This window comes from Mya arenaria, chromosome 4 (genome assembly GCF_026914265.1).
Source record: "Mya arenaria isolate MELC-2E11 chromosome 4, ASM2691426v1".
Lineage (NCBI taxonomy): Eukaryota > Metazoa > Mollusca > Bivalvia > Myida > Myidae > Mya > Mya arenaria.
Genome location: NC_069125.1, coordinates 26,222,573 through 26,240,556, shown reverse-complemented (window position 1 = coordinate 26,240,556; position 17,984 = coordinate 26,222,573). Strand labels below are relative to the sequence as shown.

The following is a 17,984-nucleotide window of genomic DNA, read 5'->3' as shown; positions in this document are numbered from 1 at the left end:
AGGTTTTTTTTCAAATTAAAATATTGTATTCCGACGTAGCACTTATGACACAATTGAACACATGGTATTCACACAATTAATTAGTACCCTGTCCATTATGAACATATAGTCTTTACATTTAAGAAACATTTAACGAACCTGATGCGGCAAGTTATTTGAAAACAATGGAAAGCGGTATATATTTGCAATTGTAAGACTCTTTTACAGAGTCTTCTAAAGAGATTTATGACAGGTCAGTTATGAAAGCTATACATATAAATACATTGCCAGGAAAATCATACAAAATAAAAGGCTTAATGACGGTGTAAAAACATCAATGGTGGACCATTATAAGCTTAATCACTTCTATCAATTTTTAGACCACTTACATGTAATACAGCACTTTATTTACTTCACTCGTTCACCTGAACATTTGGAAGACGTTAAAGAGGGGACATATATATTTGCTATCCGGAAATCATGGCAGTCTTCAGTTAAGCTTTAAAAACAAAATCAAACAAACGTTTTCAAACAATCTTCCTAAGATATATTATGATTAGAAATCGCAAAATATCACTAAACCCCGCCTTTTCCACCTAAATCGTCCCTGGGTCCTAATACCAATATATAAATCTATGAATTACTTTTATTTGAACTTCAAGCAATGAAAACATGGGTCATTGCTCCCATGCAATTTATACTGGACGTAATGGCCATTAAATTTCGATGATTTAGCTATTAGCAGATAACTGATAAAAGTTACCTGGAGAATCACAAAACCATTGACTGGAACATCCTGCATATATGCCAGGTATATGCAGGCATAGCCCCTGAATACAAGGGTTTCCTTCTTAATAGAAAGTTGGATTTCTTCGCATGCTTAATTTCATCTTGTGCATGTCTTGAAAAGCATGTAAAAGAAGAATTTTTATTACTCAAACTACCCGACTGCGGGGTCATGCCTATACATTTTTGTATCATACAAGGAAGACGACTGAACAGCTATTACGGTTTGCAGTTACAATAACTATCCGATCCCGTGCCGATGTCGTCAAGGGAGGCTACTGTGTATCGTCTTGCTGTCTGGCAATTCTGTAGTCTGTCGCTTGTTTATTAAACAACAATTATCCCCCTTATATAATAAGTTGTCATTGTTATATATATATATATATATATATATATATATATATATATATACAAAATGTATAGTTCGTATAATCTAAGTTGTTCAACTGCTTTGGCTCGAGTTTAGCTGTACTGTGGCGAACGGTGTGTATATTTTGATCCTATGTCCCTTATAAAAGTACCAGTAACTATACATTTACACTAATTTATGACATTACAGTGTGTTGTAGTCTAAAATAATAGACGTGTTACTGGCTTAGTCCAAATAATTGTACGTTGACGGATTTTTTTTAGATTTTTGATATGGCAAATCCTTCACGTACAAATTGTTTAGTATCAAAAGTGGGTAGTTGTTCCGATCAGGATTCCGGGTTAAAGCACATAACGTCTATAAAATATCATAAAAACAAGAAATATTACCAGATAATGTTATTTTATATTAGTTCCGTACACAAAAATTAAATATCCAACTTATAATAATGAGTTTGACGGCTTTTCTTCATTTCATTCTGTCAAAACATATCGATATATACATGAAGGGCACCTGCAAGGCTTTTAGGGCACAGTTTTAAATCGCTCGGAACATTTCGGCCATGGCCGAGTTGTAACGTTTGTATAAAGAGGTCTATCTCGAAGCTTTGTCGGAGGAGGCCGAGTTATTATGATTGTATCAAGTTGTTCCCCTTCGCATAGTTCTTGTCTGTGTCAGTCAACTTTCGTTTTATTGGAAAGGTAAACAACATTTTTTTAATGCATTAAATGCTTGTTTAGTGCAAAATAACATTTTACTTACATGGTAAAATATGAATATAACTCTTTATGATCAACTTCAACCATAAAATACTTCACTTAAAACAATTTCAATATTTTTAAAACACCCCCGTTTTTTGCACATTCCCGTTTAGACGTTAGGGATTGGAAGAATCCCGTATAACACGTCTATTATTTTAGACTAGTTACTGGCTAAGGTCACAAATCCGAACACTTTTTGAGGTTTTCCACAATTATTTTGGAGGGTTTTTGTTGTAGTAAGTTAAAATTGCGTATGAAACATCTTTGGTTCATGTGACAACATCTGTCAAAGTACAGCTTCACAATCTCATCAATTTTATGTCGAAAATCGTTCATTTTATAGACAGTAATTCACCCTTAAGTTTATGCTATGGAGGGCACAAATACCAACACTTGAAAAGCAAAAATACATGGTCATACAATTATAATCAATAAGAATGCTATATTAAATAAACACTTAGCTGCAAAGTTATTAATTGTTTCCGATGTTTTTTAAAACATGAAATTCAAATGTAAAGCGTGATTTCTATTTATAAGTATCTTGAATGTAGGTCAACATAACTGCAAAACCTAAAGATGCGCGTGCGCCCTCTGACGTCATTCCCCCGTGTGCTACATTTTGATCTTTAAGGGTATAAACATTGAATGGCATTTTTTTGGAAAAATACTTAACAAAACAAGATGAAACTTCGCAAGTGTGACCAAGGCAAGCATTTGTATTGATATAGATCATCGATTAATCGAGTACGGTTAACAAACGCATGTTTTAGCTGGTGTTCGGGATTTGTGCCCTGTTCGGAATTGTGACGTCAACCAGTAATACTTATACGAGATTTTTCTAATTCCTATCGTCTGAACGGGTTTGTGCAAAAACTTTTGAAAAAAATATTGAAATTGTATTAAGAGAAGCATGTTATGTTTGACATAGATAATAAAGATTTACCAGGGTATATACATATTTTACCATGTAAATATTTATGGAAAAGGCATTTAAGGAAGACAAAAGTGCAAAGATATTTTGCACAAAACAAGTGCATGCCTAGATTATGGCCCTTGATAGTATAAAAAATGCTATTGTGTAAACAATTGGTTGTGAACACGATACAGTCTTCAGTTTTGATTATATCTTGATGAAACTTGTACAGTATCTAGATATCCATTAAAGCTTGGTTCCTTTCGAAAACCAGCAAGATCCGCCCATGAATGCCTAGATTATGGGCCATGAAAGTTTTAAAGAAATGCTTTCTATTTTTAGCCAGGTCTGCATGAGCGAATTCTATTTTTAGCCAAGTTTACATGTATATGTTAATTCAAGTCTAGAGTTAAGGGAGACAATTTGCAAGTCTAGGATTATGAGAGAAAATTTGCTTTTTGCTTCTGCAGTTGATTTTGTGAATTACTCTGCCGTGTTCTTGTTGAAAGCCCAAAGGCCATTTTTTAGCTTTAAGTTCTGTAGTTTGCGCATTCATCTTAACAAAATTGGTTGTGAATGTTTAAGTTATGCACCTGGTGTCATTACTGGCCACACCCAGGGTTGACAGGTTTGGTAAACATAAATCTGGAAAGGTTTGAAAATCTTTTTGTGTGTTCGTGCATCCATCTCAGCACAATTGATTGTGAATGTTTGTTCAAATTAATCAATGTTGTCCTAGGATGCCCTTGACTTTGACCTTTTGACCAACTTTTTTTAACTTTTAAAACTACAGAAAATTTTACTATGAGTACAGTTTTGAAAGCATTTTTTTTGTCAGATGACTTTTACTTGGCACATATTAAAATAGTTCATGCAACTAATCTGCTTACAGTACTTTCTGGGCTCAGATGTTGAACGTGCTACGTTTTCAGGTAACCCAAACACAAAACATAAACTATATGTCTGTTGCCTTTTACCCATACATACATGCTCTGGATTGATATGACCACAAAAGCCATGCCAGTAGAGCATAGGCCCTTTTGGGCCTCTTGTTTTATATATATAGAATATTTTCTTTTAATTCCTGACTCTTTTACCAGTATTTAGTTTTAATCCACAGACAACACATACTTATATACATTATCCTGGTTCTATATTCAGTTGTTAAAGTAAATTTCAGTTCATTTTATCTCTTATGTTCTAGTGAAACTAAGCTAAAGCGAATATGAAGAGGCTTATGAATTTGTTAATAGTTTTCATGATTTCATTGATAGATCTGACTGTAACGACCATTTTATATTCCAATGGCAATCAGTTAAATAACACTTTTTCCTGTGCATTTTCCATGTTTTCATTTTCTCGCTCAACGTTCGATGTGTGGTCTCTGGTCATTGTGAGAACATCTGTGATTATCGGTATTGTGATATGAGCTATATGGGGTAAACAAGATGCCTCTGCTAAAATTCAGTCCAAGCTGTACTTTGCAGTTGGTCTTTCAATTGTTTTCTCAATATTTACGCTGGTGATAGTTTTGGAAAATGAAGCAGTCATGGGCAATAAGTGGTTTTGGGCTTTGTTTGGGTGGACGTTGTTTGCGGATACATGTGTGATATTTCAGTGGAGAGCAGTAAACTGTTGGAAATGTCAAGTACGATGCTACACACCACACCTTGTTGATAAACACAGACACAGATGGATCTGAAGATCAGCATCTACAGAATGCTGACAACAATGACAGTGGAAATGGAAAAGAAAAAGCGGGTTAGTTCAGATAGTTTTATTCTTGTAGGCATAGTTATCAGTATTCAGTTTGAAAAACTGCTGGTTAAAGCAAGTGGCACATTCATTTGAAAGGCTTGTACACTAGTATGTTTTTATAGTTATCGGTTGTTCAAAATGAAAAAAAGTAAAATCAATTTCTTACCAATTATTTAACCTGTTGCTTATCTTGAACGTGAAAACAAAAGTACATTAATTGTTTTTGATATTTTTCTTTTTGTAGAATATTATATTTCTTTTCAGTTCCTTTAAAGGTGAAGAAAGGGACAGTGCTGCGAATCATAAAGTTCTACATGCCCGACTGACCATTGATCACCACTGGCTTTGTATTCCTCACCATATCTGCAACAGGTACAGTCAAACGTAAATGGACTTACATGTACATTGAATGTTAAAATAATACCGCGTTGCACAAAGTTTGAAGAGGGGTATATTTGAGTCACTGTATGGCTGGTTGGTCTGTTTGTCAAAGGTTGTGTAGCATACTTATCCAACAAGTTTAGGGGTATCACTCTGATACTTAGTACACCTCACCATCATAATGTGTAGTAGTGCATATTTTTGTCACCTAGGTCCATTTTGTCTTAGAGTTATTCTACCAGAACACATTGTAAAAGGATGGCCATTAAGCTCAAAGAGTTAAAATATTGAGTACACTGTACAGATGGTTTTAAAACATGTTCCTTTTCTACATACACTGGACAAATTGATGATAATAATGATGTTTACAAGTCCCAGGCAAAATTCACTCATTTACTCTTTATAATGTTTTGTTTTCATATATTCCTAGGTGAGATTTTTATCCCGTTCTACACTGGACAGGTCGTCGATGGTATCGTGATAGACAAATCTCAGGCAGAGTTTACCCATGCAATTGTCACCATTGCTCTCATTTCTGCTGGAAGGTATGTTAGTATTCCTAATGTTCAATTTCTTTTCTCTTCATAGTATAGGCCTCAGGTAATTGAAGAAAATGTCAAGGTCTTGTCACAGCCCCTGTGTCATTGACATTGTTGTTTTCATCATCGTCATTGTGCCACTTATTAGCTCGACAATTAGAAGAAAACAGAAGGCTATACTACTCGCCGCGGCGTCTGGTTAAAGTCAAACAATTAGGTTACATATATAATAACTCAATATCATCCTAAATTCAAATTATGGCCTATAATTGACTTAGGAACTAAGGTAAAGGTTTTAGGGCTGGTTGGGATTTTAACTCAGATCTCCAATACCATTCATTCAATGGGCTCCATACTTCACACAGTTGTTCACGCTCATCACACAATTAGGTTGCATAACTCCATATAACTCTAAATACAAATTATGGCCCTTGATCAACTTAGAAACTTTGGTTTAAGTTTAAGGGTAACTTCGGGGTTTAACTCGTTTAAGATCTCCAACACCGTTCATTCAATTAACTTTATACTTCTGACAGTTGCTCACACTCGCGGCTATCACATAATTAAGTTACATAACTCCATATTTACCTAAATACAGCCACATATTACATCGTTAGTGCATTTTTTCAAAGACGAAGCACTAGAGGTGAGTGTGCTGTTCTATGACAGCTCTTGTTATCCTTGGCTTTTACTTAATAATTTTTCAAGATTTGCATGAAACTTGATACAAATATTGCCAGAAACGATTGCATTTGTGTAGCAAGGCCCATTAATCTTACCTTATTAATTATTGACCGAAAAACAACAAGAACTAGACGAGAATGACCAATGCTTTCTTCTGGCGGACATTTTAAATTACAAATGTTTCTATTTAAATTACAAATGTTTCTAATTTTTGTTTAATATTTTGACCATAGAACGAATTTTGGCTCTTTTAAATTAATAATTTATTATTTTTTAAGTATTGCTGAAAATTTAAAAGTTGTGAAAGGATTTTTGAAAAATTAAAACCATCAGTCTTCAAGCAATTCAGGAACCAAATAAATGACTATGAGCTACTTGAGATATAAGATTGAAATCATTGTATGTACTAAGGTGAGAAATTATTTTTTAATGTAAACAAAAAATGATTATGTTGCTTCAACATTCGATCCTACAGTTCCCTGGCAGCTGGTATCCGTGGTTGGTGTCTGTTTATAGCAGTGAGGAAAATCAACATCCGTATCAGGAACTCCCTGTTCACAGCCATCCTCAGACAAGAGATTGGATTCTTTGACAAAGTTCAGACAGGTGAGGAAGGCTACGTTTCTTTCAAATAATAAATGATATTTTCAATGAAAATGCAAAGTATGATCTTATAGATGTACAATGTATATTAGTCAAAAAACAAGGTTTCCTGCAGATGATCTGGTTTTTCTGACTGTTTTTCCCACAATAAAAGACCATATTCTTGTACCAATGCAGATGATAAATTAAGTACTGTAATTACATGTTTCACATTTGTTGTGAAATAAATTATTTTGAATACTTTCAATATGAGTTTATCCACTGGAGACATAGCATCTCGCCTCACCTCCAACAGGACCATAATAAATGATGTCCTTGCCTACAATGTGTGCATTTATTTTCTTAAGAAACAAAAACAAATGATAAGTTCATATATTTTGGTTAAAGTACTTTGAATATCTGATTCACAGGAGACATAACATCTCGCCTGACCTCTGACACAACCACAATGAGTGACGGCCTTGCAGTCAATGTGAACATTATCCTGCGTAGTGTCATAAAGGCAGGGGGCGTGTTATTCTTCATGATGAAATTGTCTTGGCAACTAACTATTGTCACATTGATTGGACTGCCTCTCATTATCGGTATATCAAATGTGTACGGGAAATATTATAAGGTATGGACTGTGGAAATTTGTTTTGGTCAAAATTGACCAGTCGTCCCCAATTGTCAATCAATCAGTCAGTTGACCAATGATAGGATTATATTATCAAATGTATTTGCTACTAATCTCCTGCCAAATGATCTCAAGAATTTGCAATAGTTGCTTAGACAACTGGTTAATTTAATTTTGTGTTCATATTAAAGAGTAAACATATATTCCATACCTGAATGCTTCAGTCATAAGCCTATTTGTCTCTAGTTCACCAGAATGATGATGCTATGCATACCACAGTATGCGTTAGATTTATCATAATCAAACTTCTGTTGAATTAGAATGATTTGTCTTAATACTGTTGAAATTGTGAGTGTGTATACTGTAGTTAAATTTGTCTAATTGCATACATACATCTGATAAGCATACATAGATAATAAAAAAACTTACCAGTACGACTCTTTATAAAGGCTATTACATTTAAACATATAAACCCTTGGGGGGAAGGCACTTTTAAATTATGCCATCCCCCTAATCATTCTAAAAAGCTTCCCAAGCTTCTTTTTAAATGATGTCCAGGCTAATCATCATAAAAAAGAAGTCTGGACGGCATTTTTGAATGACTAGCCACCCCCCTACAGAAGTAAATTTACCCTTTTGAGGTCGAAACAAGCGACACCCACCTATATACTAAGATAATAAATGCCTTCCCCTCGGGGTTTATATGATTTACTAGAATAGCCCTAAGGGAAAAAACAAGAACAGTACAGACATGTTTCAAATTCAAAATCTTTTAAAAATGATAAGCCTTAACTGTTGAACTTAGTGCTGTAAGGATTACTTTTTTTATAAGAGGAATACTATCAGTTTTCTTTCTAGAATACATATGACTCAACATTTTACCTCAGGTTCTGGCCGAGAAGGTCCAAAACAGCCTAGCAGAGGCCAACAACGTAGTGGAAGAGGATTGTTCTACTATGAGGACGGTCAGAAGCTTCGCTAACGAGATGGGGGAAGTACAGAGGTATGCGGACAAGCTTGCAGAAACATCCAAACTCAACATGAAACAGGGATTCACGTACTCCGGTTACGTTGTTTGCTCCATGGTAAGTCTTTTGAGACTGAAAGACTGTGGGAGTATACATTTGTAGTGGATGGATTGATAGTCAGCATTTGGCATGGACATATGAGTTGACCGGCAGCAATTGTAATAAACTTTGATAAGATATTTTGTCTAGTTTGAACATGTGTTGTTTTGAATTGACACAAGTCTTATATTAATGATTATATTTCAATATCTCCTGCTTCATATTGGTTTCAGCTAGGACAGCTGAACTATGATCTTATTCTTAATCACTCTTCCAGTTAGACCCTAGGGATTGTCTCAATGTATTCAGTGATATACTACTAGTATGTTTCAATGGGGGATGCTCTCAAAAGAAGTTAAGATATATGCTATGTTTCAGTTGTAGATCTTGAATTGTTTGTAGCACTGGTGTTTTTAATAATGACAGTCATTTTGTTCTCAGTGAACAATTGACTGAATGAACCCTAATCTTCTTTATACACTACCACAAACATCTTTGGGATTGTCTCCATGTATTAGGCGATATGTTAGGGTTCTCAATAAAAAATGGCTGGTGGAGAGGGTTCAAATGAATTTAAGGTTGTTGCAAATTTGCTAAATAAATATTTTGGGCAAAAAGCACCTTTCTTGAACCCCTAGTTGGTCGGTTACTTTTGTATTTGGGACAGTTCACCCAAAACTTCTTGGGAATCCTGTACAATGCTAAATTTCCAACTGGGGGATCTTCTCAAAGTATTCATATATATATATATATACTCTGTTTCAGTGGTTTGAGCTAGGTCTTACCGTAGCGGTGCTGTACTATGGTGGTCACCTTGTTATCAGTTGTCATCTAACTGGAATAACCCTTATCTCCTTCATACCCTACGAGATACGGCTTGGGGACTGTCTCAATGTATTCAGTGATAAACTATTTATCAACCTGGGGATCTTCCTAAAAGTATTCATATTTGCTCTGTTTCAGTGGTTTGAACTAGGTCTTACCGTAGCAGTGCTGTACTATGGTGGTCATCTCGTTACCAGTGGTCATCTAACTGGAGGCACCCTCATCTCCTTCATACTCTACCAAGTACAACTTGGGAACTGTCTCAATGTAAGTTCACAGTTTAACCACTGGAATGGTATGCTTTAGTAAATACTCTTTTTGGGGCTGTTTCTCAGCAATATTTCAAGATAGTAAAATGAAAATTGACAGCTGAAGTAAAAGAAATTAAACCAATAATGTCATGCCTAAACACAATAATTACCACAAAAAAATTGTTTCAAGATAGTTGATGAGTTGTGTCTCGTTGATAAGTCAAGTAGAACCAAAAAGCCATACCATATTGTACAGTGGATCAATTTCAAACGATTTCAACGAGTTGAAAGAAGGGTCTATTTTCTTAACAATACAGGTTAAAAAAATAGATTCAGTTTTTTCCTCTGCATTATAATCCTGTGTTTATTTATCTGTTTCATTGAAATGGGATGGTCCTTCATAATCTACTTATTTCAAACATACTGTTAGTGCTGTTACACTTCTTTGTAAACATGTCTACCAGGATATTGGCATTGAATACACTGGTCTGATGGAGGCAGCTGGTGCCTCAGAGAAGGTGTTTGAATATATAGACCGGGTACCAGCCATACATAATCACGGAACCAAACAACCAGCTGAACATCACCACGGTGACCAAAGTTACCAGTCATGTGATCAAGTGCAGGGCCATATCGAGTTCCAGGACGTATGTTTCACCTACCCATCCAGGCCTGATGTACAGGTTCTCAAGGTATGAACATGTAATATTTAAGTCAATTTACCTGATATCCTAAAAACAATCTTGATTTGAAAAAGAAACCTGTCATGTCACAGAGTGCAAAACAATACTGAGTTCTGGGATGTCTGTTTTACATTACCGTCCAGGCTTAATGTACATTTTGTAGGTAAAAAGTACAGGAAATCAGTTTCAAGTTGTCATGATGTAGGGAATAACACTGTACTGTAGCTTTCATGTCATTGACAGAAATAACAAAAGATGTGTGGAGTATAAATGTAAGCTTTGTTCCTTTCACATTACAATGATCAAAAAGTTATCTTAAATAAAGCTTTTATGAACTATGTCCAATGAAGTTCTTGTCTGTCTGCATAGGTTTGGTGTCTTGGACTGCAGCTTTGCCATGTAAACAATTGAATGTTGGTCAAAACTCTTCGTCGTATTCCCTGTGATGTACTACTAAACTATGCTAATCTCTTATCATGGATAAATAATGAAGCAGTGTCATTGGTTTCATCGGTTCCATTGAAAAATATTCTGGAGTAAGCAAGAATTGCACCTGCTTGGCCTTTTCAGTACAATAGCATTTGTCAGCATCAAGACCACTCCACTATGGAGGCCACTGACACTACAGGGCTATTGAAGAATATTTAATTGTAACATGCAAATTCATTGGAAGAAGAGTTGTCTCCCCTGCTCATGCATATTCATTAAAACAAGATTTTGTCAGTAAATTGTCCATCACTCGATCAGTATAAATTTATGAAGTAAATAAAATTTAGTACCTTTAATGCCAGTGATGGACAAAACATAGAATATGTCTAAGATATTTACATGAAACTAGAACACACATCCATGGGGTCAAGTCAAGTCAAGTCAACAGTTTACAGAGTAATTAAAGGCCACTGGCCAAAAATACATAACAAACAAGAAAGGCATGAGTTGTGTCAGGGTAATTAATCTATAGATACAAGCAAAGTGCAAATAAAATCATGATTACTTCCCCTTAACCATTAATGTTTAGAAGGAGATGGTATACATAATAAGCTAGTTTTCGTAAATCTTCAGATTGATTTGTGTTTAATAACCTATAAAAATCTTCAAATTCATTACCATTAAAATACCAATTAAATAAATATTGCGTTCGTATATCATTATATTTACAACATATAAAGAATACATGGTATTCAGAGTCTAAAACAAAAATGTTAATATTATCTAGACAAAACCGACCAACGCATTCTTCTCTTGGGATATTATTATGCCTACCAGTTTCAATTAACAATTTATGATTTGAACATCTAAATTTGCTAAAAGCTAATTTGTGTTTGTAAGGTATGTCTAAAGATAAATAACGTTCCACATTAAGCAAAGTTTTGTATTCTTTAAAATGAAAACAACGACTGGAACTGTTAATAGAATCGTGCCAGTTTTGGTTGAAACAATCATTAATTCTCCGTTTAAAAACACTGATAAATATAGATATATCGCCAACATCTTGAGATATCCAGATATAACCGAAGCCATACATGAAAAGCATATTCTTAATATCCATTGAGAACGCATGCACATTGTCATTTAATAAAGATGCTGTTGTTAAAATATCACACTGTATGAAATTTTGTGTTTATTTTTTTGTGATATCTGATTTAAGTAAATGTAATTCTATGACTCTATTTTACAGAACCTCAGTTTTTCTGTACGTCCCGGCGAGGTCATAGCATTGGTTGGCTGTAGTGGTGGCGGCAAGACGTCATGCGTAAACCTGCTGGAGCACTTCTACGAGCCTGACAGTGGACAGGTGCTCCTAGAAGGGCGGCCAATACACACTTACGATCACAGCTTTCTGCATAGACAGGTAGGAATAATTAGTTGTAGTGTCATAATTCCAATGATTCATCAGTCCTATATATAGAATCTCACATGAATTGCCATTTAATACACAAAATTATGATACTGAGTCATCAAAAAATTACAAAGCAAGCCGTTGTCCAGCTCATATCTTTTCCTTAACGATTTTTATATCATTTTGTATGAAATGGAACCAAATGTACGATTCTTGTTATAAAACGTTTTTAGTGCATTTATATTGCTTGTGACACTGAACACTTAAATTAGAATCCCCATTGTGTAGTTAAATAATTCTCGAGTTGTATCTCTTATCATTTGGGGAAAAAAACAGACATAGGGTGGGCATCCTTTGCTGTACCCTTGTTGTAGTTTATGTTCAATGTTATTTCAAGATATTCCTGGTGATCTAGGAACCAGTTTTGTTTGTCTGGACCATATAGAAAAATATCTGACACTGATCGAGTGGACTTGTGTCTAAGAGTCCCTTGATTTCCAAAACGATATAGATGTGACATTGTGTAAAACTGTGTTACAGTGGGCTAAGAGCAACTGTTGTATGTTTGGGTCATACTCTATGGCCTGAAAATGAACACATTTCAGACCAATTTTCAAACCATTTCCTGAAATTGGTCCGGCAAGGTCCAAATCGGCCTAGAGCGGCAAATTGTTGGTTTTAAGCAGCCCTGGAGTAGAGTATCCGGTATCCCCATGCTAACCATGGATGGACAATGTCCAGTGTTTTCCATGACAAATACATGTTAATTTGTGTTATATTACAGGTATCCCTGATGGGCCAGGAACCAGTGTTGTATGCTCGGACTATAGAGGAGAATATCCGGTATGGCCTAGCTGAGCATGAGTGGACAATGTCCAGTGTCCAGGAAGCTGCGGAGATGGCCAACGCCCACAAGTTTATCTCAGAATTGAAGGATGGATACAATACACAGGCTGGAGAAAAGGGAGTTCAAATGTCAGGTATGCTCATAGTGTGGACAAATTTTATAATTACAAAATCAACAATTCACATTGGCCTTTGGACAAGAAAAAAATTCAAATGAAACTTGGTACTCTGGTTGCCAGTGACAATTCACATATGTGCAGGTTTTACGGTAATAACTATTGAGATATGTCCCGTTTTAACTAACACCCCCGCCCTTCAAAGTTTGCTTAGAAATAATGGTGGTATTTATTTGTTGTTTAGCTTAAGGTGGCATATGTATTACTAGCGTACACCAGTGCTATGGGTTTTCTATTTCAACCCATTTAATGGTTCATAAAAGACAAGTTCTTTTCAGCAATTATACTATATTTTACCAGGGGGTCAAAAACAACGAATCGCAATTGCTCGAGCCCTACTGAGGAAGCCATGTGTCCTGTTACTTGACGAGGCTACGAGCGCACTGGATGCAGAGTCCGAGTTTCTGGTGCAGCAGGCGCTCTACAGGAATATGGCAGAACGCACAGTGATTGTCATCGCACATAGGCTTAGCACCGTGGAGAGGGCGGATAAAATTATCGTCATTGATAAGGGACAGGTGGGAAAATGGCATTTGAAATTGAGTATAAAAATGTTCATTGCATAACAGGAAATCATCATAGCAAACAACATTTAAAGGTGGCATATTGGTTTCATCCTAAGGTCTGGCAGTTGTACTGTCTCATGTTAAGTTTGTAGAGAAAGCTTTTACAGTTAAACAGTTTTGGCACCTCAGTCGCACAAATGTGACTTCTGGCAGCTTCCACTGAACTAAATTGATCTTCCTTGCTGGTATGTATGTGTAATGTGGTGTTGGAGACATGTTTAAATTCAATCCATTCCGTGCTTAAGTTGCTGTCAAGTTTCTTACAGCCTGGTGGACTACCCATATCCCATTACTAGGTATATTTTAGGATGTACTTTAATATTTGACAGGGAAATGTATAAGAGGGACTTGGCAATACTTTCTGCCGATTCACACACATTTTTATTAGCCAGAGTTTCCCGCTCTTGATTGAACACTTCTTACACTTGCACGCCTTATGTATTTTATTCATGTTTATGTTATGAATTTAAGGTAATGGAGAAAGGCTCACACCAAGAGCTTCTGCAATCGAAAGGGATGTACGCCAATCTTGTAAAATGACAGTTACAGCTCACTGATTCTAGCTGGTCAGGTGACCTCACTCAAGGGAGACAACCTAGCATTCAAGGGAAGGAACTGGAAATCCAAGAAAGAGAATCATCAACAAAGGGAGATCATTTGAGAGATAATTATGTGTGTTCATGTTGTGGAAAAAATGTGGAAAAGGGAGTTAAACCTGATTTACAAGAGGATGGTAGTACATCTAGATTACGATATCGTGATAGGTTTCGAACCAGGGATCACATGAATTTCCTTGTTGGGTCAGTTTAAGATATCTGTTTTGAAGATATAATGAGGTTGTGGAATGTCACTTGGATGAGTGTGTGTATGTGTGGGCAACTTCGTATGAGCTTCATCAACCAGCTCTTGTACTTTGTACAAGGTAAGATTGACAAGTACAATAGGTCAAGTAAAGTGACTTTTTGTGTGAATCAGCGAGCCCTCAAGTACACATTTTCAGTGCTAGTTTCTTCACTGCAACTTTATGTGTATGTGAACCTACACTGACAATAACACATACACACCATGTTTCGCGAACTGGCTTTTGATGGTATAGGTAGTTAAAATTCTTTAAAAAAAATGGATTTATTAATCTGCTTTTAGAATTGAATGCAAGTTTATTCAAGTTATGACACAGTGTTAATGAACAAAAACATCTCTTATACCCATTTGTCCTGATATCTAAATGACTCATAACCCTATCATGTGTGATATAAGTTTGCTTGTATTTTAAGCTAGTAAGTGATCACATTTCTTTTTCTTCTTTCAGTTTACGGGAAATAAAGGTTAAAATGAAGCATCTTGCAATATATATATACAATTATATACAACAGTATTTATCACTAAAAGCTTGATTAACTTTATGTTTGCAATGCAAGTACAGTTGTATTCTAAGTTTTATTAAAGAATTTGCACTTGGTAGTCGGTACAAGTTGTGTATCCCTTATTTGTATTGTATGAGTTTTATTGAAGCAAACTATTTTGAAGTCCATTAGTTTTAATGTGACATGCTAGTCTTACTGCTCTTTTTTAAGGTTAGTGTTATTTAAACTGAATGCTGTTAGAAATTCAGGTACATTTTATTTGCATAATATGACATTCATATTTGTTCTTGTATATTTTATTTGGAATAAATCTTGCATCCTCATGAGGTTTCAATCTGATTAATGTTTATGATTTCCAAGGTTAAGAAGAATGTTACAAGGTTTTCTGTGGGTGATTTAGTTCTTATGGCTTACCATTTGGGAGGTCTCTGGTAATTTTACTTATAGGTTACACTCAACACAAGTTTATTTTGAAGTATTTGAGGGATGTACTTAGGATCCATTGCAAAAAAAAATCAAGTTTGGGATGAAGGTTATCTACACTTTGGAAATCTATGACGTTGCCTGAAATGGTCCAGCACATGACTCTTGAAACCGAGTTCCATAAGCTTGATGGGCTTACTCTATTTTTCCCTATTTAATAAAAATCATGACGACATTTGGCTTTTCCTTCGGATCTATGAATCTAATTAATACATTAACTATATGGCATGTCATCGAATATATTCTGAACAGATTTGTAGAGACATAGATTTGTAATATTTTACAGTTCCACCTGTTGTCAGAAGCAGATGAGAAAGTCACTTGCATTTTAACTGTGATAAGAGATGCGTGATTTGAAACTTAAATAAAATTATTGGCCTGCTGTTTATTTAGATGGCAACAGTCGAGGAATTGATTTCAAATGAGGCCTTGTGCTTAGTAATGTTATCTTTAGATGGTGAACAATTGCAAAGTTATTACAAAAGCAGTTAAGTTATATTCGGGATTATGAAGAATAAATAAAATGATTTGGCCTTCAACTGCTGAAGGTTACCTTGACCTATTACCGACATGGCTGAAACTAAATTTGACTTCGCTTATTGAAGTGGTGAACAATTGTGCAATTATTTCACAGATTAGGAATAAATGGGAGGCTACAAAATGGCCTGTTTTTTGCTCCTAATTGTGACCTTGAACTTTTACTTACATGACATGGACATGGGCTATGCGCATACTTTTGAGTCATTGAACTAGCAGTTACTTTGATGTTACAGATTTATACAGGCGGAAACAACACGGGGTAGAATGAAGCAGCATATGTACTACTCTGATTTTGCCAAGGACAACCTCTCATAAATTTGCTGAAATAAAAACCATTGTTAATAAAATATAAATTGATATTTTATACTTAAGCAAATGGGGAAGAATTGTTGGACAACATAATATTGACTTCAATATAAATTAGAATATTGTTCAAATACAAAATATCTTTAGGAATTCATTTAATTTTGATGTTCGTTAATCAAACATAAACATGGCTCAAGCGACTACCTACACTAGGTTACTTGCCTTTAACAATTTCACTACAAAATCCGTGCAGCGTTACTTCTCTTATAGCTATGCTAGTCAGGGGAGCTCACTGTGTAGGAGATTGCTCAAAAGGAAAACATTCGATTTTGATAATCGATAGTCAAACATAAACATAGCTGAAAATAAAACTCATTATACGGTGAAGTTTTTTACTCTTACATTAGTCGTACTTGAGTTATGACCCTTCTCCTGATACATGATAAACACATTTCAGTGTCTTCAAGCTGAAATTCTTGTAATTATGAAACTGAAAGAATCTGCCCAGATATGGACAAATACATGAAGGCTTTACAAGTACCATAATCGCCATCCCGTTATGCGTACAAATGTCGAGGCCACTGGCACCAGATTTTCAAACTCAAACATTTTTTTAAAAAAATCAAAAAAATCTTATAATTCCTCACTAAAAATTATAATACCGAATATGTGAAAAATATTGAAATATATATATTTTTTTTAAATATGCACTTTGTACTGTATATTTTATAACTACTATTTTAACCCAGTCGCGTTTCTGAATTACCGCTCTCTAAAATCACACCGCGGAAAGGCTGTCGGTAATGTAACTGAAGCAAGCAAACGGGTTATTAGAATGAGGTTGTCGTTGGGCGGGCGGGTGGGCGTCAAACATTGGTTTCTGTTCAATAACTTTAGTTAGGATTGGTAGATATTGACGAAAGTTGGTGTGTAGGTAGCTTATGTGAAGAGCTAGCTTGGGATTGCTATTGAGGGGGGAGGGGCTAAGGTCAAGGTCACTATTACTTAAAATAGAAAAATGGTCAAGGTCACTCTTACTTAAAATAGAAAAATGGTTTCTGCCCAATAACTTTAGTTAACATTGATAGATATTGATGAAACTTAGTGTGTAAGTTGCTTATGTGAAGAGCTAGCTTGGGATTGCTTTTGAGTGGGGAGGGGCTTAGGTCAAGGTCACTATTACTTAAAATAGAAAAATGGTCAAGGTCACTGTTACTTAAAATAGAAAAATGGTTTCTGACCAATAACATAAGTTAGCATTGATAGATATTGACGAAACTTAGTGTGTAGGTAGCTTATGTGAAGAGCTAGCTTGGAATTGCTTTTGAGTGGGGAGGGGTCAAGGTCACTTTTACTAAAAATAGAAAAAAAGTTTTCCGCCAACAGTAATTTTCAGTTATGTCTCTTTTTGATAAAAGTAAAGATAAAGTCATACAACAAATTAATTGGCTATAATTTCTGATTGCCCATAACAAAAATCTGCATGGTTTCGTCGCATTGCGGCGCTTCTAGTTATGTTTGAAATGCTTCAATGTTTGCTATTTGACGTCGTTTATAACAGTTTTAGGAAGCGTTTACATGCCTTCGTTTAGTTTGGGTGAGTTCAAAGTAATGTCCTAAAATGCAAAAACAATACAAATTATACGC

The 17,984-nt window shown here is 35.3% G+C and overlaps 1 protein-coding gene and 1 long non-coding RNA gene across 2 annotated transcripts; both read left to right on the top strand.

The window, feature by feature from the left end:
* The first annotated feature begins 1,166 nt into the window (after nt 1–1,166).
* Nucleotides 1,167–5,669, top strand: LOC128231895 (uncharacterized). The gene is made up of 4 exons (XR_008260448.1): nt 1,167–1,248; nt 4,428–4,570; nt 4,832–4,939; nt 5,379–5,669. It is a non-coding gene; the product is annotated as an uncharacterized LOC128231895 (long non-coding RNA).
* Nucleotides 5,670–6,656: 987 nt separating this feature from the next.
* On the top strand, nt 6,657–15,334 carry LOC128231891 (ABC-type oligopeptide transporter ABCB9-like). Its single transcript, XM_052945143.1, has 10 exons — nt 6,657–6,777; nt 7,185–7,390; nt 8,278–8,475; nt 9,421–9,549; nt 9,998–10,225; nt 11,895–12,068; nt 12,841–13,036; nt 13,379–13,596; nt 14,116–14,566; nt 14,954–15,334. Exons 2-9 carry the CDS (start codon nt 7,223–7,225, stop codon nt 14,182–14,184), a joined length of 1,380 nt encoding a protein of 459 aa, XP_052801103.1. The 5' UTR covers nt 6,657–6,777; nt 7,185–7,222; the 3' UTR covers nt 14,185–14,566; nt 14,954–15,334.
* Nucleotides 15,335–17,984: the final 2,650 nt, after the last annotated feature.

What these genes read in the sequence shown, in the direction of transcription:
- LOC128231891 (XM_052945143.1), top strand. Translation starts at nt 7,223, where the DNA reads ATGAGTGACGGCCTTGCAGTCAATGTGAACATTATCCTGCGTAGTGTC. An exon ending in TGTACGGGAAATATTATAAG is followed by an intron (nt 7,391 to 8,277) that starts GTATGGACTGTG and finishes ATTTTACCTCAG; the next exon opens with GTTCTGGCCGAGAAGGTCCA. An exon ending in AAAGGGAGTTCAAATGTCAG is followed by an intron (nt 13,037 to 13,378) that starts GTATGCTCATAG and finishes ATATTTTACCAG; the next exon opens with GGGGTCAAAAACAACGAATC.